The 22,771-nt window shown below is 44.3% G+C and overlaps 2 protein-coding genes across 2 annotated transcripts in view; one reads left to right on the forward strand and one right to left on the reverse strand.

Annotated features, from left to right (window-relative positions):
* Positions 1-11,446, forward strand: part of LOC119658526 (carboxypeptidase B) — an 85,448-nt gene extending 74,002 nt beyond the window's left edge. The window contains exons 3-6 of the mRNA XM_038066004.1: positions 9,746-9,887; positions 10,084-10,236; positions 10,300-10,666; positions 10,730-11,446. Of these exons, the coding sequence (XP_037921932.1) occupies positions 9,746-9,887; positions 10,084-10,236; positions 10,300-10,666; positions 10,730-11,029 (962 nt within the window). The 3' untranslated portion in view covers positions 11,030-11,446. The remainder of the gene's footprint in view (positions 1-9,745; positions 9,888-10,083; positions 10,237-10,299; positions 10,667-10,729) is intronic.
* The window catches only part of LOC119658524 (centrosomal protein of 162 kDa), a 352,018-nt gene that overhangs the window by 242,273 nt on the left and 86,974 nt on the right, over positions 1-22,771 (reverse strand). The gene's annotated exons all lie outside the window — the stretch shown is intronic.

Raw genomic sequence — 22,771 nt, forward strand, 5'->3', positions numbered from 1 at the left:
ACATTGACGCTCTCACTGCTTCAATGTTCTCAGGTGATCTAACGGGCCGAGGGACTCCAGTTCTTCCTTTTGTCGTACTTGCAGTTTGTCTAAATATAGTGACCCATGTAACAATTGATTTGTGGTCTGGGACGGGAACCAGCGGGGCTAAATTAAAGCGATTCCGAAATGCACGCTGTGTTGCAATAACCGAACATCCGCTTGAAAAGTAAACCTCAACAGCAAAGGCACGCTCCTCACCATTCCAACGCATGATGGCGACTGAACCGTGTCGGGACAAAACTTTCCAGTATCCCCTCTTGAACGAGACCACTAGCGCTCCGCTATGACATCAACTAACTGAGTGGTGCACATTTTAAAAAAGGAAGTTATGCTGCCGCACCCTGTACTTATATGAAATGGCTGACATTAAAAGGTGAAAAGTCAAATTTGGCTTTTTCAGTGAATTTGAACTCCTCTTATGATCACATACTCAAAATGAACTGACTTTTGTCAGTTGCTATCAACTATAAAACAAAATATTCACAAAATGTTGATCGTTCAGATTCCGTCAGTACCTGAAAATATAATAGTTCCATCAGTTCGGAAAACTGAGTCGAGTTCTTGGCACTTCGGTCCTCATGTGATACCTCCTCATCAGTTTTTCGAAATATAATTATATTATCAGAGGTCGAACATTTCAGCAGCTGTCCCGGTGGCTTTAAGTAGGTGGAAGCTTTTGAGAACATTTACCAGAGACACAGAATGTGCATAGTCTTTGTTGAAGAAGGTATCTTCGTCGATTAACATTATCAACCTGACACAAAATGGCAGCAAATGCCACTGGAAGTGCTATTCACTTAAATCCTCCTCAACATCCTTTCCCTACTCTCTTGGCGGACAATCCCTTTCGCTACTGACCCCCTTTCAAGACCAGGGTGCAATCTTCGATGACAAACTTCGCTTCAGGTCCCACTTCATTGACATAATCAATCGTACTTCCAAAATGTCAGACTTTATACCACGTTCCTTCTCCGAGTTTACCTCAATTCAGCCATCCTTCCTTAAATATTGCATCGCATCCTTGAAGCTGTACAACGTAAATTCACCTGGACTTTCTTCTTTAAAAAGCACCTTCACACGCAGTGCGGACATTCTTGAAGTATCCTTCGTGGAGCTCCACATCTACTTTTACTCCCCGATCCCGAGTCTATACAACTTACAACGCCCTACAGCTTGGGTCCTTTGGCTCCGCCTCCTTCCGTAGTTTTAAGCGTCAGTTAAGCCATTTATTAGGTTGTTACACATGAAATGGCCGATTTGGCAATCAAGTAAAGTTAGTTGCGATTTTGCTGTATCAAACCACCACCAGTTGACGCTGTTGGTGTCGGATAATGAAGTATAGATACCCCTATATTTATCCAAGGAGCCATTTCAGTTTTGACCATCGCTGTGATAGCAGTGAATAAAAAGGAAAAAGGATGGAAAAGAGCCAAGAACGTATACTTTTTCTGTATGAGTTCAAACTCGGTCATAAAGCAGCGGAGGCGGCCAGGAACATTAACAGCGCATTTGGAGCAGATACGGTAAGCGAACGAACCACACGGCGGTGGTTCGAAAAATTCCGGTCAGGTGACGTAAACCTTCAAAGTGAAGCACGTGGACATACAGGACCATCGATTGATAACGACGAGCTGCGTTTGCTAGTCGAATCCGACACACGTCAGTCTGGGAGAGACATTGCAGAGAAACTGGGCGTACACTCCTCGACAGTTTCCCGGCACTTGCAAAAACTTGGAAAGGTGAAAAAGCTCGACAAATAGGTTCCGCAAGCCCTTACGAAGCAAAACATGGCGCTTCGAATGGAAATTTGCAGTTCTTTGATCTTCCGCACCAGAAGCGATCACTTTTTGCACAGAATAGTGGCATGTGATGAAAAGTGGAGAATATACGACAGTCGTCGCCGATCAGCACAATGGGTAGATGATGAAGAGCCACCGAAGCATGTGTCGAAACCGAGCCTCCAGCCCAAGAAGGTAATTATTACTGTTTGGTGGTCTACAGCTGGAGTTATCCACTATTTCTTGGCACCTGGAGAAACGATGAATGCACAGAAATACTGTGCCAAACACAAGGAAATGCACCAAACTCAGTATTCAACGGCAGATATTAGTCAACAGAGATGATGTGATACTCCTACACGACAATGCACGACCTCATGAATCCAGAAAAACGGTTCAAAAGTTGAACGAATTGCAGTATGAGACTCTGCGTCATATACCAGATTCACCGGACCTTTCGCCAACCGACTACCACTTTTTTAAGCATTTGGATCATTTTTTGGGGGAATAATAATTGAGGAATGAAGAGGTCATCAAAATTGCCTTCGACGAGTTTATCAACCCCTGAAAATTGAACTTCTACGAAACTGGTATATATGCTCTTGTATCTCGCTGGGAGAAGTATTTTGAATCGACTGACACCTATTTTGAGTAAATAAATAAATTTTTGTAAGCTTTACAGTCGTTTCATTTTTTCATTTTAGTACATTTTAGTACTAAATTAGCCATTTCATGTGCAACAACCTAATATTTGTATCGGTATAGCTGAGTGGTTAGAGCACAAGGTTGTCACACGGAAGATCCCGGTTCAAATCTCACTGGCGGCAGTGGAATTTGTATTGTCATTTGACGCCGGATACCAGTCAACTCAGTTGTGAATGAGTATTTGAGTCAAATCAGGGTAATGATCTCGGGCGAGCACAATGCTGATTACATTACCTCCTACAGTGTTACTGTAGTGTACCGTTACGGTCCTGAATGAAGTGCTCTCACTTCAAGGCCCTGATACAATATGGATTGCTGCGTCAACGATTATCATTATTACGCCATTTATTTGCTTCTCCCTCTGAGGACAATATGTTTTGTATATAGTCTTAAATAAAGACATTGGCTGCATTTAGGCGAACCACCACTCTAATTTTTTCAATGTGATAGTTTAAGGAACAGTGCCCCGTTGAAAGCCCAACATTCGGCTGTGTGAATTCAGAGTAAACTTATTTACCTCAGCATCACGGATCACTTTCTCGAGGGCCAGGTTAAAGAGGACGCATGATAGCGCATCCCCTTGTCGTAGACCGTTGTTGATGTCGAATTCAAGACCAGAGAGTGATCCTGCTGCTGTTATCTGGCGTCGCACATTGGTCAGGGTCAGCCTAGTCAGTCTTATCAATTTCATCGGGATACCGAATTCTCTCATGGCCGTGTACAGTTTTACCCTGGCTATGCTATCAGAGGCGCTTTTAAAGTCAATGAAAAGATGGTGCAACTGATGTCCATATTCCAACAGTTTTTCCATCGCTTACCGCAGAGACAAAATCTAATCTGTTGCTGATATGAGCATATGGGACTATCCGGCCTAGCAAGATAACGGAGAATATCTTATAGATGGTACTCAGCAACGTGATACCTCTATAATTGCTGCACTGTGTGATATCTCCCTTTTTATGTATGAGACAGATAATGCCTTCACTGTCCCACACCTTGAGCATAAGTTGATGAACCACTTGGTGTAATTGATCGCCTCCATATTTAACCAATTTGGCTGTAATTCCATCGGCTCCTGGCGACTTATGATTTTTAAGTCGATGAATTGCACGGACTGTTTCTTCTATACTTAGTGCTAGTCGTCTTCAGTTGGCGGGACCTCCAACTCGCCGATGTTCTGGTTGTTCAGTAGTCAGTATCAAAGTACTCAACCCATCCAATATGCCCACATTCTGTCGCGAATCAGATTTCCCTCTCTGTCTCGGCAGGGTGAGCATCGTGGTGTATAAAGCTTCATCCTGCTGACTTGTTGATAAAACTTCCGCGCCTGGTGCGGTTGCTCCCTGTACTTTGCCAGTTCACAGACCTGTTGGTTCCCCAGGCTTCCTCTTTCCGTCTGTGAAGTCGCTTCTCCGCTCGACGGAGTTCGTGATAAGTCTCTACGCCTGCCCGCGTTCTTTGAGAATGCAGCATTACTCGGTATGCAGCATTTTTCCGTTCCGTTGCTAGCTTACATTCATCGTCAAACCAGCCGTTCCGATCCCTTTTGCGGCTGGGGCCAAGTATGTTTGTGGTCAAAGTTATGATAAGGTTCTTCACGTGATTGTGAAGATCATTTATTGATGCTTCATCTCCAGGACCTCCATTGACTGCGATTATTGCGGCATCCATTTCCCTCTTATAGGTGTTGCGGAGGGTTGTGTTGTGGATGGCTTCATTGTTAACTCTCACCTGATTGTCAGAGGGGATTCTGGGTGATATTGCTATTCGAGCTCAGAGCAGGATGCCAAGAAGATAGTGATCCGGGTCTATATTGGCCCCCTATGTGTTCTGACATTCATCAAACCTGAGAGGTGGCGGCGTTCGATCAATACGTGGTCAATTTGGTAGAAAGTGGTCCCGTCTGGAGAGGCCCACGTTTGTTTGTGGACCGCTTTCCGAGTAAACCAGGTACTTCCAACAACCATTTTGTGTGATACTGCTAATTGGGTAATCTGCAGTCCATTATCATTTGTATTTTGATGTGAGCTATGAGTGCCAACGTATCGCTTGAATACGGTCTCTGTCCCTACTTGGCTGTTAAAATCCCCAAGTATGATTTGGATATCATATCTGGGACAGGCTTCAAGAGTTCGTTCTACTGCCACTTACAAGGTATCCTCCGAATTTACAGTCTCCTCTGTAGGGGCGTGAACGTTAATGAGGCTTATATTTCTAAAATTGCCTCGCAAGCGCAGAGTGCATAGCCGTTCGCTTATGTTTTCAAAGCCGAGAACAGCAGGTTTCATTTTTTGGCTGACTAAGAAACCTACTCTGAGTACATGGTTTACTGGATAGCCGCTATAATATATGGTGTAGCGACTCTTCTCCAGGAAACCGGTCCCTGTCCAAATCATCTCCGGCAACACTGATACGTCAGCCCTATATTGGGACAGGGTATCGGCTAGTTACTTGGCATCTCCATCTCTGTACAGGGAGCGCACGTTCCATGAGAAAATGCGCAATTCGTTATTCCGTTTTCGTTGCCGGGTTCGTCGTTGTGTAATTCGTCCAGTCTCGTAGCAAGTTTTTGTCTCTTCTCACGGTATTTCTTTATGAGTACCCATGCAGTGTGTATTGTGTCAGCAGTTCCGCAGTTCTTGGGAAATCCGGCTTGATTCACGTTTATTTCAAGGATTTCCCGAATACGGTTGTCAAGAATGCGATATAAAATCTTCATGGCATGGGACAGCAACCGAATCGGACGGTAATTTGAACACTGCAGGACTGCCTCTCTTTTCCCTTATTGGAACGTTGGTACTTTCTCGCCAGTCAGATGTAGAACACCATCTTTCTCAATAACAAGATTCAATAATTCACTGAGCCACAGTGCTGGGTCCCAGCTCTTCGCTTTCTAGGGCTCAGATGTAACGTCGTAAGGCCCTGCTACTTTCCCCAATTTCATGCGTTTTATTGCTTCCTCCACTTCAGCTGCGCTGACAGGCGGAACTACTCAAAATGTCGGCAAAGATTTTAGAAGTGAAAGATGAACAAATTCTTCAGTTGAAATCTGCTCGAAATATTCTCGTCATCTATCCGTCGCGGCTCGAGGGTTGGTAAGCAAAGTACCGTTCTTGTCATTAACGCAACAGAAGGGTGACAACGATCGCTCTCTTTGCATCCCGGTAATCATTCTTATAAATCTGCAATTGGCGAGCGTTTTATTGTCGAAAACTAGAAACAATGGTGGAAAACCTCAACACTGTCGTCATTGGCGCATATGAGGCCAGCTGCCGCACTCGCAAACGGTGGAAAAGGTCATAGACAACTATATTAGAACTAACGTTCTAAAGCATAACCCCCAACATCAGTGTCTACAAGCTTACCGGGCAGGACGGTCAACTGAAATTGCTCTGTATCGGCTGACAGACGTACTACGGGATGCGATAGAAACAAAAGAAATTACAGTGGCGCGTTTTTAGATATCGAAGGAGCATTCGACAACACATCGCACACAGAGATACAAGATGCCCTGAGCCGCAAAGGAGTGGGAAACACCCTGGCATTCTGGATGGGCAAAATGCTAGAAAGCAGACAAATAGAAGTATCGACAGTTACAAATTCTATTGTCACGAACACCACTCAAGGCTGTCCACAGGGCGGGGTACTGATATGGAGTATGGTAGTGGACGAACTCCTGGACGTGCTAACAAATACTGGCATACAAGTCCAGGGTTACGCGGACGACATTGTTTTGATCTGTAGGGGCAACTATGAAGATACCCTATGTGATAAAATCCAAACTAGACTAAGGCATAGTACCTGGTGCAGAAAGGTGAGACTGCGGATCAACCCAGCCAAAACCACCATAGTACCATTTACTAAGAGGCGTAAGCTTGATCACCTGAGAGCCATAACATTACATGATATGGAGGTGAAACGGGAAACAGAGATCAAATATTTGGGAATTACGCTAGACCAACTACTCTGGAAGACGCACGTCCAAAACACTTGTCGGAAAGCCGCGAGGGCTCTGATGACTTGTAGGTCCAAAGCAGGAAAAAAACGGGGTTGCAGTCCGAAGATACTACTTTCGATGTATACTGCAATAGTAAGGCCAATGATTGTCTATGGAGCAGTAATCTGGGCAGAAATAACAGAACTCAGCACACAATTATACATAAGCTCCAAAGATTGGCTTGCGTGTGTATCAGTGGGACATGCCCAACGGCATCCCTAGAGGTTCTTCTGGGATTAATCTCTCTCCATCTGCACATACAGATGCAGGCAAGAAGGGCAATATTCAGGATAGCCGGGAGTATCAGTGAGGCGGGGAGCTACCTAAACCGAAGGAAGATTGATATTCTTTCTAGGCGATATCCCGAATTAATGACACCAAGGGATAACATGAGGTATCACTTCGATAAGAAGTTTGGTACACGTTGGAGTAACAAGGCAAACTGGGAGAGCGTGATTGCGACATACGGCCTAAACCAGCAACTGATTACTTGGTACACTGACGGATCCCTCACAGCAGAGGGAGCGGATCCCGGTGTCATTGGTCCAAGGAAAATGTACTTTAAACCAATGGACAGGTACACTAGCATATTCCAGGCGGAAATATACGCCATAGACAAATGTGCTCCCTTTAATCTCCAAAGGGGCAGAACATAGCTATTCTCACCGATAGCCAAGCAGCGATCAAGGCACTTAGGTCCAACCAGGTGAACTCTAAACTGGTATGGTATGGTATGAGAGACTGAATACGCTCGGCTCGTCCAACAAGGTCTGGATACTTTGGGTTCCAGGCGATGCTGAGTTGGAAGGCAAGGAGGCAGCGGACGAACTAGCCAAGAAGGGAGCAGGGACGCCTTTACACGGGCCATCGGAGAATCGGAAACGATTTCGTGACTATGGCTCTGAGAAATGAAGAGGAACAGTTGAGGGAATTATACTGGGCGGCCCTACCAGGGATGGAGCAGTCCAGGGTGCTTATTGGGGGATACGAACCCATGCTCACGAAAGATTGCTTTAACCTCACCGAAAAGAACCTCCGAATCATAGTGGAAATTCTCACTGATCATTGTCGGCTAAACTATCACCTAGGCAAGCTAGGGATATCTACGGACACTGCCTGCAGGTTTTGTGAGGAGGAGGACGAAACCTCTATGCACGTCCTGGGACAGTGTCCGGCACTTGTGCAAAGTAGGTCGAGACATCTGGGAGAACACTTAATACCAGATGCAAAGTTAAAAGATCTAGAAGGAGGGAACATACTAAAGTTCCTGACGGTTATAAGCTTGCTTGAGATACTATGATCAATAGGTACAGTACACTATAACCAGTAAAAGGGGCACAATATTTCTCTAAGGACGCGGTACGACTTTCCCTTAACAGAATAATAATAATCGTCGAAAAACTTGTGGAAGAGGCGTTTCTTTTCATAAACCCTTTCAACATCGTCATTCCAAAGCCAGGTATCTCGGTTGATGTACCGCTTACTTGGCTTGGTGACCTCGAGGGTTGCAGAGGCCGCTTTTTAAATCGTTTCTTTAATTTGATTCCAGAATTCTTTCGAATGTGAAAGAATAATGGTTAGTCATCGCGTAAGTGATATCATTTTTTCTTTCTTCTCATGAAACCGCCACCATTTACCAATACCAGTACGTTCCTCACGCTGTTTTATCGGGGGCTTGATTCGTAAGACGGTGGTAAAATGTCGACGTCTTATGAGAATATAGTCGATTTGTGTTTTACTATTCCCACTATAAAATTTATGAAGATGAGACAATCGTTTGATAAACCATTATCCGCGTTGATCTAAAACTAATAAAGATTTGACAGTGCGTTCATCGGAGGGTACCCATACCTCAGAGCCCATCCGCAGACGGAGAGGTATTTTCCAGGGGGATTCATTGAGTCCCCTTTGGTTCTGTATGGCACTAAACTACCTTTCATGACTGCTGAATGATGCTAGAGGGCATGGTTTTGCTATCAAGTATGGCCTACGTGCTAAGTGTGAGCTGATACATTTGATGTGCTTAGATGACATCAAGCTGTCTGCTGGTATTGATGACCACCTTAGTAGTCTCTTGCGAATAGTAGACAATTGAGCCGTAATATTCGGATAGAATTTGGATTAGCAAAGTATCAAACCCAAGCCGTAAAGGTCATCATGCCCCGCATGCCAGAAATAGCTTTGGTGACCTCGACATCCAAACTATGACCGAGGCAAACTTCTACAAATTTTCGAGATCAATTTTCATTCACGACAATACTCTGAATGTAGAAACCAGTGAAGGAATAACGAATACATTCAATGCGTTTATTTTATTGTTCTTTGGGAGATGGGATTTCGGGACCAGATTTACATGCCGCAGGAATTCGGACAGCAGAACATCCTTCAGATGGAAAATGGGTTCTTTGCAGAATTCTTAGAAGCTCCCAAACTAAAATAAACGCATTGAATATATTCGCTATTCCTTCAAGGGCTTGTGAATGAAAATCGATCTCGAAAATTCGCAGAAGCGAATAGGGACTACTATGTCCAAATTCCTAAAGGATCGTCCAAACTCAGCTGTGGGGCGGATGAACCTGCCTGGTAACATTGGAGGCAAGAGTGTGGTTGGCGTGACGACACTACATCACCGCCAAGTCAACTCACTGCACACTTCTTTTTACAGCAGGCGAGTGCCTTGCATGCGACTATTTGTGGGCTGACTCCATTTAACTTGAAGGATCAATCTTTCAATCCTCTGAGCGGGGTGAACAGCACGTAATCATTTTCTTTACTGAACGCCAGAATTCCGCCCATTTTTGTGTTCGGGTTAATATCAATCATATGCGAAATTTGTCAGGACCAAATACAACTTTTGCATAGATTGAAAAATTGATAATAAAATAAACCCGCAAACTTCACAAAATGAATAAACTTTAATTGAAGTGACATGAAAACTGTATTTTGGAAACCGACGAGGAGAGAATGAGACACTAATAAAGGGGGCAATTCTCTTCTCTTCAGAAGAGCGCACTTGAATAGGGGACAGGTTGATTCCCGAAATACAGGATTTGTGATACTTAAAAAGATTCTAGCAGTAATGGAAATTCTCGTCAAAATTTGTTTTTTTCGATGACCCACTGGCTAGCAAATAGCCTCCAAACGCTATGGTTACTAATTAAATGCAAGAGCATTGGCCAATTATTAAAATTAAAACTTAAGACGTGATTTTCTAATATTGTAGGCGTGAACATGAGTTGGAACCAATATCACAGTTTCGAAGACATGAATGATTTCTTCTTTTACTTATTGGAATACTTCCCCGATATATGCAGTATCATGAGCATTGGCCGCTCAGCTGAGAAGCGGGAAATAAAGATGATACGGTTAGTATATGTATAGTTCGATGAATTATGTTTTCATTTCAAATAACTTCCCGACATCATCTAATATTAACTAAAATTCCCTACCTTTACCTTTGTCCATGGTTGTGCACTTGTAAATCCCAAGGGGGTGCAGATACGTACCTGAAATAGAAGAATAAAAAAATTATTATATTTATATTATTCCCTACATTTCTAGAATTTCAAATCACAACCCAGAAAACAGAGCAGTTCTCATTGATGCAGGGATGCAAGGTCGCGAATGGATAGGACCAGCAGCATTGACATATGTCATGCAAAAAATGGCTCTGAACTGGAGAAAGATGCCCCCAAGTGTCAAAAGTATTGACTGGTAAGCACAGAGAATTTCAATATTGAACCACGTCATTAAAATCAACCTCAATTCGACTTTAAGGTATTTCGTGCCCATGATGAACCCCGACGGTTACGAATACTCCCGTAATGTCGATCGGTTTTGGTCCAAAAACCGACGCGTTCAAGATGGATGCTTAGGTGTCAATTTGGATAGAAACTTTGATTACAGCTGGGGCGGTAAAGGTAGTTCCGGCGAACCATGCTCACGGTACTTTCGTGGTCCTGAAAAATTTTCCGAACCAGAAACACGAGCGATCCGTAACATCCTTCTGAAAATGAAAGGCTATATTAGTGCTTACATATCGATTGGTGGATACGGTCAATTTCTGGCATATCCCTGGGGTGATGAGGACTATGTACCTGGCAACTATGAGGAGATGCACTATGTGGCGAAACGCGCACTAAGGGTAAAATTATCTCAATACGGTCTCTGATATTCGTGGTATTTATTATTTTTTTTCGTATTTCAGAATATGCAAAAAGTCGTTGGAACAGAGTACAAAACAGGATCTTCATACTCCTTACAATTCGCTCGTGCTGGAAATTCAGCTGACTGGGTTTTGCATACATTAAACATTAACTTTGTATACAACTTAATGCTAAGAGACCAAGGACAACATGGATATATTCTGCCGTCAGCAATGATTGAAGATTCCGGAGAGGAGGCGTTCGCGACGGCAAAAACAATTGCAGAGCGTATATACAGGGTTCAGCTTTACGGAGAGAGTCCAGCGACCAACTACGAACAAAATCACACCTATGAGTATTAGTAAAATCTAGAATATGTTTATCTATAGCATAGAGTAAGTAGTTCTAGGTGAATACCGTATTTGGATCAGAATTATGATCAGGAGTTTAAATATTCCTGGGAATGTAAATGAATTGAGAATAATCCTCTCACAGAGGATGTGTGAAGCCAGAAAGTTACTTCTGCGATCTCTTGGATCTCCGCACGAAAATATATATTTCTAATCGAAACTGCTCGTTTAAGGGTTGTAATGTTGTTGGTTCCTATTATAAACCATTTTCGAGAAAATTACGGTGATTCTAATGACCTGATAATTTGACTTATAATTTTGATCCAACTGGGTATGTTTTAATTAAGAGTAATTTATTCAATAGCTTAATAATTTATAAATTATGTAGATCAGATACTCTGAAGTATTTTCAATATAGAAAAGATTCAAGAAAATACAAACTTCCCAAGGAAATTGAGCAGTTTTTAGGTTCTTCTGAATATCTGTTTATTTACTTATTTATTTAAAAAGGAAGATGTATTTAAGGAGGGCAAGAAAACCGGGTCAGGGGCGAAATCCATCCGTAATCACCATTAATGGCGCAACAACCGATATACGCTCTCGGCTTGCCCTAGTAAAGAACTCCAGACATCCCGGCTTTGCGCCGAGGTTCACCAATTCGATATCCTTAAAAACTGCCTGGTGTCCTGACCCTTCGAGACTTTCCGGGCTGGATCATCCGATTAAGTGACCTGCCCATTGCAATCTACTGGCCCAGTTTTTATCTACAATCAAACGGCCGTAATGTTGCTCCTAAATTTCGATATTAGATAGGCTACGGAATCGTCCATACAAAACCCCTAATTACAATTACATTACATGATTGATCGGAAATTGTTATTTGAAATAAGCAGACGGTTTTTGCTTTTCGCTATTATAATTTATTTTATTCGCATATACCGATATTTCGGGAACCACTTAGTAATTTCAGTTAAATGTTGCCCCCAGGACGAAGAGGTAGTAAAAAAACTTCAAGCTATACTAAGGGGATGAATCTATGTCAGGGTTATAACTATTTCTAATTAAGACGTGCAGGGGCTAGTAGAGGCCATCAAGCCGGTAGAGAGTTGAAAGAGAGTAGACTACCATATGTCTGTGGCGTAGTCTCAGCTGGGTAAGATTAAACAAGTCGAAAACCGGAAGCTCGGCACTTCAGGTATGAAAAATTCTGTTATTTTTTTATGTAAAAATATTCGGCAATACGATGGTCCCATTTAAATATAGCAGTGAATAAACGTTGAAAATGCGCGATATTCAATTCGACGTAGATAGTGTTTCCTGTTCATTCCTTGGTGGAGTATAGGACATCTACAGTCAGGTTGTGCTTCAGTTTCACAATCATCACACTTAATACTGTGTAAGTGATAAATGACACAGAGCAGCGGGATTGGGAAACTGACGCTCTACCCCACAACCACCGCGCCGTCCAATTCAATATAGTGCTTAACATTTTATCTCGTGGGGACTAGTAATTTGACGCTAAAGGAGCAACTTTGTCCTACTATAATTTTGTTAATAATAGTAGGATTTTCACCAAACTTTCCAATCTGATGCTTCTTATTAAAGACTATCTTACTGCAATTTCAGAGATCTAGGATGAATTTAAGGGGGTGCGCAGTAATTTTTTAAAAATATAAATAGATATCTTAACACAGGGTGTTTTAAGAATTAGATACCATGTGCACGGACCACCATGACTTTTTTTCAGATTTCTAAGTTTCTCAGAACGTGTCCATGAAATAATTGCCCCTTTTCGGACCACCACACTCCTCCCCTTTGCAAACAATGTCAAAACTAATATCTGCTTCGAGAAGTACTAATCGAGATCTTTGATTTAATGATCCACACGACTACATTCGGTAAAAATTTTACACCCCTCTTTTGCATGTAGGTTTCGAAATCCTCAATTTGTGATATTGACCACAAATCTTAAAAAATGTTGAAGTGGTGAGATGGATTCCCACCAGTTCCTCATTATACACACTTAAATCATAAAAAATCAGCACATTACATTTGCTACTATAAAGCTGCACGTCAGCAACAATGTCAAAGTATATACTTTCACGCACGATCGTCCTTTGAACCCGATTTTCGTTTCTGTGGCAGATTTCCGATTGGATCTGAAGCCCACTCGTCTGCTTTCATCTCGCTCTCTCCGTTTTTCCTATTTTGTTCGCGCCTCACTGGTAACAATGAAATCTTCGTAATGGGCCATTGTATTGGGTCCTTGGATCGAGTTTTGACTGTGACCACTCTTGTCAGGCCATCTGACATCTACTGCGCCTGGAACTATGAATATCGGCCATGACCCGGTCAGAAAGTGTACTAGTGTAAGCACATTTAAACTATCAGGGTCGTCTGTCAATAGACATAACGGGCGTGAATTGACACACGCTTCCATTTGCGTCAGCAGGAGGAATGAAGTGCCACACTGTGCTAAACCTGGACAAACACACGTGAACATTCCTTTAAACTTCTTCCTCAAGATGCAATTGAGCGATGATCTTACCCGCTCCCACAAAATTCACACCGTTATCGCTAAAAATGTTACACACATTGTGGCCCCCTCCTCCTCCTCCCCTCCCTCCACCAAATCGCCTTAAAGCTGCAACAAAAGCTTTGACCTTGAAGCTGATTACAACCTCGAAATGAATCACCTTTGTTGCTAAGCACACGAGGATCGCGATAAATCCTTTCCTTATGCGACTCCCCCTGTCTCGAAGAATCTCGATCGTTCTGCGTAATCAACAACACTACTCGAAAAAGGCCTTAATGCCACCACTCGGCCTCTTAGGAGCATACCCATAATTTGCTGCGCTGTCTTCGCCGTCATCCAGTGGCAAATAAAACTGTTATGTATGTATCCCTTGACGGCCTTATCCTCGTTCAGAATCCAAAATGTCTGTCTTATGATGTGATCAAAGCATTTCCTCCATGCAAGGTTACCCCATGCGCGTCCTCCATAACAAAAGCTGTCAATGGACTCTTATAGGGAATGATGATAAGATGCTTCCGATGAAAACTCCAATCTGTATTCTCTAATCGTCCCTTTACCCGAATCAGATAATCACTGTCTATAAATGGTACTAACGAAACTAATCGACTGCTGGACTTGATTTGGCTCCTCCTCCAAGTGTTCTTGCTGTGTCTTGCCAATACCAGAATCAGTTGCCTCAAATCGGTTGCAGTCAGGGGACTCGATCTTTGCTCTTCCTTACTCCTACAATTGTAAGCAAATCGTAATACGTACACTTAACTCGCCGTAACTGTAAAAAACGAAAATCTTTCCAACGATTTTCCTAGCGGATCATCTTCCATGACTAGCGCAGCATTTACCTCTACCTTCCGCATTTCTGCATTTGTCCATGTACTACTGCCGGCGGAAGTCCCAAAGGTAAAGACAGGTATTTTAGCCAGTCGGAGCATTCAAACCACAAAATATTGTCTCTCAACGCGGATGCCGCATTCCACGAGTAACCAGATCTGATGGGTTTTCTTTCAACTTGATATAAAACCATCGCTTAGGTTCAGTCAAGGACTGGATTTCTGATACCCTGTTAGCGACGAATGACTTGAACTTCCTCGGATGCTTCTGCAACCATCCATGCATAATCGACGAATTCGTCCGCGTATAATAGTCAATCACCTTATCATCCAATACTTTGATCGCTTCACTTTACAGATTTGCCAGTAACGTAGCCTCTCATAACTCCAGCCTCGAAAGAGACTGGATTTCCCTTAGCGGTGCTACCTCTGTTTTGGCCACCAATAATTGCTCCTGACTTCCTCACCAAGAAACATTCGCATGTAAACTACCCTCTGATGTATCAGAGAACCCGTGTAACTCACATTTTCCTTGCTTGTGATACCCTTGGAATTTCAATTTCATTTGTTAGAGGAATTTCTGCTTGAATTACTATCCATCTCTTAGCCAGTTTATCTGGCAAAGGATCATCCCATTGCTCTCCATGCTTCCAAAATTATTGCATTAACACTTTTATGTTAATGACCATCGCTGCCAGAAAACCCAATAGATCAAATATCCTGGCTGCTTCTGAGAATATCTCTCTTTTTGTCTGTACCAAACACTTGATGTAATGTTTACTCGAAATTTAAACACATTTATAACAGGATTGCACCGTACTCCTAATGTCTTTAGATCGATCTCCTCCCTTACGTCTAGGTCAGGTTGTATCTCCTGTTGATCCCAAGGTATCTCTCTCAATACAGCCCGAATGCTGTTTGGCAATTTCCTTAACAGAAAACCTCCTGCTTGCGGAAGATGAACCGATGTCTGACTCAATTCTACAGCCTCCTCTTCATTATCAGCTCCAGACGAAATATCATTCCTGTAGGTGTCTACCATATTCACGGTATGCAAGGCAAATCGCAGCTCCCACCTTTTCACCAAATTTTGTATCAATACGGGGAACCGTTTCCTAAGGAAATGACAGACAACCATTCGAAGCAGCGGAAAAAATTCCCGTCGGCTGTCGACTGTGAAAATACTCGTAGATGTCACCAAAAAAGTGTTTCAAATGCCTGGAGTTTGGACATATTTCGAGAAACTGTTGAAGCAAGTACGATACGATAGGTTATGCCGAAGATGCGGAGAAGAAGGGCATATTGCCAAAGAGTGCAATGGAGATCCTGAATGCCTGCTATGCAGAAAACCACAGAAAAATGACATCGATCAGAAAGCGATTTCGATTTTTATTAAATAAAGTTCCTACAGCTGAATTTAAACCATCGCCAGGCAGCCCAGAACCTGCTCCCCTAAAGCGCGCTTGAACATAAAATTGACGTTGCCATCATCTGTGAATATTACAAAGATCTCCACAAAGGTGTTTTTATATTAGGCAGAAGCCACAAAGCGGCAATCTGGACTTGCGGAAACGGAGCAATCGAAAACACGAGTAATAGCCCAGAGGACGAATTCACGCGACCTAAGGTAGGCGCCTCACACTAGATGATTTCGCATTGATGGTGGAAAATTTTGCATCCGAAGAAAGCCGCCACAACCCAATAATAATAGCTGGCGATTTTAACGCTTGGGCCGAAGATTGAGGTAGTCGTAAAACAAATGCAAGAGGCCGCATATTGCTCGAAGCATTTTCACGTCTGAATGCCATTCTGACAAATACCGACGACATCAATACTTTTCGAAGACGTGATATGGGGTCGGTGGTAGACCTTACGTTTGTTGGCGACACTTTATCTAAGGACCTCCAACGGCAAATGAGTGAGGAATGTACCCACAGCGACCATCAGGTTATAGTCTTCCAGATGGAGCGTACGACGGAAGCAAAATATATCATGAAAACTGCAGTAGCGGGTAGGACATCCTAGAAACTTGATAAGCAAATGTTCGAGGATAGACTTCTCCAGGAGGCGATCCTGATGGGAAACGCAGAAGAAAAGGTGACGCAGGTTCTTGAAAGGACACAGAAAGCATGTGACGGTTCCATGCCACGCGCACTGTACTCCAAAAACGAATGCCCAACTTCTGCCGGATTGCCGAGAAGAGACACAGCCAACGCAGCAGGAACTGACCTGAGTCTGAAGGGTTGTACGAACTGGTATAAAAAGGCAAAGAAAGAACTGCAAGCAACCACCTCTGAAAGTAAAACTGAACAATTCAAGCAAGCGAACTCCGACTCATGGGGAAGTGAATACAAGGTAGTCATGGCTTCAATCAGGGGCAAATTCTAACGATATAAGCTGGGGATTCTGAGCCTAAACGAAGTGAGATTGAGAGAACCGGGAGAGTATTCCTCTCCCTCTTTCGTACTCTGGAAAGCCCAGTAGTAGTATTAGCGAATTGCTTCTGACTTCTCTTGGCCTGGGAACCGGTTTCCGACAGACTTCTAACTGCAATATTCTGGTCAAGGTTAAACCGCATCACAATTGTGCAATGCCATTGTGCATTGGTGATACATTGTCCGAGAACAGAGCTTACTTTAAGGTCAATTGGATTTCAACTGAACGACAACGCAGGAGCAATCAGATAGACTACTTTGCGTGCTGCGTCCGCCACTTCTCGGAGGGTTGGAGAACGGCGACCCTCTAAGTTCAACATCGACCACATCGAGAATGTTAGACTATCTTGCTGAGCGAACGGCATCAACACTGAGTAACCCACCTGAGAATATCAATGAGCATTGGGCCACCATCAAAAGTGCTCTTTTCTCGGATGCTACACAGCTTGTCCCCCACGTCCGAAAAGGCCGTCATAAGATCGATGAATGGAAAGGGTTGAAGGCTCTACTGATCGCTGTGAGTGACGACGGGCATGTTGCACTCGAACTCTGATACCGAGCAAAATCCCGAGGAGTTCAGCGTAATGCACGCTGTAACAAGAGAGAATTTGCTATTGCGCTGGTCAGGAAAGCGGAAGATGCCGCAGATCGCAATAATTTCAGAACTTTATACCGTATCACGAAAGAGCTTGCATGTGGTCGTAAATCTTTCTTCCTGTGAAGGACGTCAACGGTCGACTTCTCATCCACAATGATGAACAAGTGAAGAAGTGGAAAGAACACTTCACCTGGGTCCTTAACCATATTACATCCAGTGAGGCTCCTCCTTTTGTGGATGAAATGGCTAGTTATCCGACATGTAAAGTAAAAAGTAAAGCCGCTGGACCTGAAGGTCTCCCCGGAGAGTTATTTACCAATCCACTTAGAGTTCCTGCTCCATTCGTACGGAAATCTTGGGAATCCTAGACCTTTCCCAGAGAGTGGATGAAAGAAATGATCGTTAAGATTCCAAACAAGGGCACCCGTTTTGAGTGTGACAATTGGAAGGGTATCTGCGTGCTCCCTGCAGTCGCAAAGATAATAGCGAAAATAATCCTGGAACGCATGAAAAAACATCTCGAAAGCTTGATCGAGTGAGAGCAGGCTGGATTCCAATGCTCCTGTATTGATCACATCAACACCGTACGGATCAGTTTGAAACAATGCGCAGAGTTTAGATCTTCGCTCTACTTTCTCTTCATCGATTTCAAGAAAGCTTTCGATAGTGTGAATAGGGAGTACCTCTGAAGTGCTTTATGTAGGAGCGGTATTCTGGAGAAACTAATAGCTATTATCGGTGACGTTTTTCATGCTGCCTTGTCCGGAGGACGTAGAGGAATCCAATGAACGATGACATTTTTTATCAAACACCTCGACTACGCTGATGACTTGTTTGCTCTCCCACCGTTCTTATCGGGTCATGGACCTTGGCCAAATGGCTCTGGATTTGGAAAGAGAGGCAAGAGGCAGTTAGACTGAAGATAAACACCAACAAAATCAGGATTCTCAGTTTGATTGGTCATCGTACTCTCCTTATCTGCATCGAGCAATCAATTTGTGTATCTAGAATGCGTGGTTTCTACAGATGGTGGCGTAGCTACTGCATTTCGGGTAATACCACCTATCCTTACACATTTTCGAACACTTTAATCCCTTAACCTACGATTGGTTGCAGTGAACTCCTCTCCCATCCGCACCTATGGTTAGATAGGTGGATGTCAGTCTCGGACTGCGCCGAAAGTTTTCCACTCATCCATGATTTTGCGCACTCACTTACGAACTGCCGTATTTTTACGAATAGGATCTAGCCAAGGCGTATTATCAAATCACTGTCGCTCCTGAAAACATTCCGAAAACGACTATCTGCACACCTTTCGGACTCTTTAAGTTCACCAGGATGACTGCGGCTTGCGCAACGCTGTGCAGACTTTCTAGAGGTTCATCCACTCTACCCTGCGAAGCTTGCCGCTCATCACCAAGCGATCCTTAACGCCTACTTGCCTAGGTCCAAAACCAAAGACTCTTGAGAGATTGCGTGGTCCGCTGAGGTCGTCCATGCGTTTTATACAGTCAAGCGGCAGCTTTTTGATGCAACGCTGCTAACATTTCCTCAGCCAGATGCTCCCCTGGCTGTGTTCATCGATGCCTCAGGTACAATAGTAGGCGCCGCTCTTCACCAACGGGTGAATCAAACCTGGCGACCATAACTACAGCGCCTACGATCGTGAGCTACTCGTACCTTGCTATAAAGTACTTCCGGTTCTCCCTGGAGAGCAAGCCGTTCACTGTGTTCACGGACCACAAGCCCCTTACTTTGATGCTTAGACAAAGCATCCCCTCGCGAACTTCGACAACTGAGCTTTATCAGCTAGTTTACTTCTGATATCCAACACGTGTCTGGAAAAGACTATGTTGTTATAGATGCGCTGTCTCGAATTTCGAAGGTCACAGTCCCCGCCGCGGTCGATTATACGGCAATCGCCAAGGCATAAAAAGACGATACAGAGCTTCAGAAGCTGAAGGCAAACTCGTGCCAGAAATGGAAGGTAAACAAACATGTACGAAAGGAAGTAGGTATATTCCCTAGGTTAACCAAGCGCTTCCACACCATCCATCTAGACATCATTGGCCGTTTGCAAGACTCGCAAGTATTGCCTCACAATCATCGACAGGTTTACGCGGCGGCCTGAAACGATACCTCTGACTGACATTACAGCGCAATTATATGCCAAGGCCCTCTGGAGAGAGTGGATCCCGCGCTTTGGAGTACCAGCCGTAATTATCACCGAACAGGGAATGCAATTCGAGTGCACTCTTTTCGCGGAGTTAGGTAAGCTTCTTGAGTCCAACGGTATGCTGGAACGTTGACACCGCTGAAGGCCGCCTTAATGGTTCGCGACGATCCGTCGTGGTCGCGGTCCTTGCCTTTCGTCTTCCTCGGCGACGATTGAGCTCACCGAGAGGAGTTCACGGCCAGCACCGCGGAGATAGTGTACGGGGAGAATCTGCGCCTTCCCGCCAACCCTGTGCTGGACATCAGAACAGGGTTAAGAGACTCAGGCATGTTGCATCTGCTCAAAGACACAGTTTCGAAGCTGCGACCGACACCATCTTCCCGCCCTTTAGAGCTCTGGGCGAGGCGAGCACTCGTTCAAGCTTGACGTTGGTCGCAAGCCCAAGTGGGTTTCCTTGGCTCAAAGCGTTCCACGAGCCGGCGGTCGCTTCAAAAAAGCACTCCCATAGGCGGCATTACGTGGTCGGTTTGCTCCACTGAATCTGGAGTCGCATTGAATGGCCGTGGAATCAGCTGACGGCCTGACAAGAGGCTACAGAATAAATGTCAACAACGACGCTCTCTGGACTAGCCTTACTTGGAATAAAGTGGTTGAATAGTTTGGTGATAAATTGATTTTAATTTTTCAGAATTTCAGTATTTTCGAGGCTGTTTATGGATGTTATAATGAAGATTCGCGAGCCTTCACCCAAATGAAGAGAGGACAATATTCTTTCCAATTTATTGGGGAAAAATACTCCCTAAAGTGGCACCGAACTAGATGTTGCCCGTCACATTAACAGCGCTAGATCCGCTTTCGCTGCCCTGTTTAAAATCTGGAAATACAGTTATCTCAGCACTAAGATCAAGTTGAAACTGCTCTGTGCTAGTGTACTTTCTGTGTTTCTATATGGCAATAGCACATGGAAAGTTAACACCCCCGTTACCCAAAAGCTCCAAGCTTTCGTCAATACCTGTCTATGTCGTGTGATCGAAGTGCGCTAGCCTGACAGTGTCATCGGAAGAGGGAAGTGGCAGTGAGCAGTTCACACTTTTAAGGGGGCGACAACTCCATCGCGGGCTACGCCATGCAGTGGAATTCACTCTTCCAAGATAGCCGACGAGTGGGTCGCCCCAAGGACACTTGGCGCAAAACAGTAGGATGGCAGCGTCTGAGGAAACAATTGAGTGGAGGAGAGGTGCTAAAGGACATTTCAGGTAACCGCGAACGATGGAGCGTAGATATGGTTGACACGCTATACACTACTAAGAGTGAATGGGAACTATATATATATAAAGTTTGATTTTCTGAGACGGAGAAGGATGAAGGCGAGTCTCCCGCGCCTAAAAACGGGACAAACTGCACCAACTGGTCCTCCAGGTTGGGGGTTGGGTAGGGCTGGCAACCCTACTCGGAAAACCGATGTTACGGAGCCACGAAAGGAGCCTCGGACAGGATGGACTTTACAACGACGAACCCGGCAACGACAACGGATTAACGATTTGCGCATTTTCTCATGGAACGTGCGCTCCCTGTACAGAGATAAAGCTGATGAGCAGCTAGGCGATACCCTGTCCCAATATAGGGCTGATATAACAGCGTTACAAGAGATGCGATGGACCGGTTTCCTGGAGAAGAACCGCTACACCATATATTATAGCGGTCATCCAGTAAACCATGTGCTCGGAGTAGGTTTCCTAGTCAGCCAAAAAATAAAACCTGCTGTTATCAGCTTTGAAAACACAAGCAAACGGCTATGCACTCTGCGCTTGCGAGGCAAGTTTAGAAATATAAGCCTCATTAACGTTCACGCCCCTACAGAGGAGACTGCAGAGTCGGAGAAGGATACCTTCTACGAGGCGGTAGAACGAACCCTCGAAGCTTGTCCCAGATATGATATTAAAATCATACTTGGGGATTTTAACAGCCAAGTAGGGAAGGAGCCCGTATTCAGGCGATACGTTGGCTCCCATAGCTTACACGAAAAAACAAATGATAACGGACTGCGGATTATTCAATTAGCAGGGTCATACGAAATGGTTGGAAGTACCTAGTTTGCGCGGAAAGCGGTCCACAACCATACGTGGGCCTCTCCAGACGGGACCACTTTCAACCAAATTGACCACGTGTTGATCGAACGCCGCCACCTCTCAGGTTTGATGAATGTCAGAACATGTAGGGGGGTCAATATAGACCCGGATCACTATCTCGTTGGCACGGTGCTCCGAGCTCCAATAAAAATACCACCTAGAATCTCCTCTGACAATCAGGTGAGAGTGAACACTGAAGCCATCCACAACACAACCCTCCGCGACACCTATAAGAGGGAAATGAATGCCGCAATAACTGCAGTCAACGGAGGACCTGGAAATGACGCATCAACAAATGATCTTCACAAACACCTGAAGAACGTTATCATGGATACGGCCACAAGCATACTTGGCCCCAGCCGCAAAAGGGGTCGGAACGCCTGGTTTGACGATGAATGTAAGCTAATGTAGCATTCTCAAAGAACGCGGCCACGCGCAGAGACTTATCACGAACTCCGTCGAGCGGAGAAGCGACTTCACAGACGGAAAAACGAAGCCTGGGAGAACCAACAAATCTGTGAACTAGAAAAGTACAGGGAGCAACCGCACCAGGCGCGCAAGTTTCACCAACAAGTCAGCAGGATGAAGCCTTATACATCTCGATGCTCATCCTGCCGAGACAAAGAGGGAAATCTGATTTCCGACAGAATGGGCATATTAGAGCGATGAGTTGAGTACTTTGATGAACTACTGAACAACCAGAACATCGGCGAGTTGGAGGTCCCACCAACTGAAGACGACGGTCAAATACTGCCACCACCAAGTTTAGGAGAAACAGTCCGTGCAATTCATCGGCTAAACAATCATAAGTCGCCAGGAGCCGATGGAATTACAGTCGAATTGGTTAAATATCGAGGCGACCAGTTACACCAAGTGGTTCATCAACTTGTGCTCAAGGTATGGGACAGCGAATCAATGCCTGACGATTGGCAACGAGGCATTATCTGTCTCATACATAAAAAGGGAGATATCACACAGTGCAGCAATTATAGAGGTATCACGTTGCTGAGTACCATCTATAAGATATTCTCCGCTATCTTGCTAGGCCGGATA

Source organism: Hermetia illucens, chromosome 5, assembly GCF_905115235.1.
Source record: "Hermetia illucens chromosome 5, iHerIll2.2.curated.20191125, whole genome shotgun sequence".
NCBI classification, from domain to species: domain Eukaryota; kingdom Metazoa; phylum Arthropoda; class Insecta; order Diptera; family Stratiomyidae; genus Hermetia; species Hermetia illucens.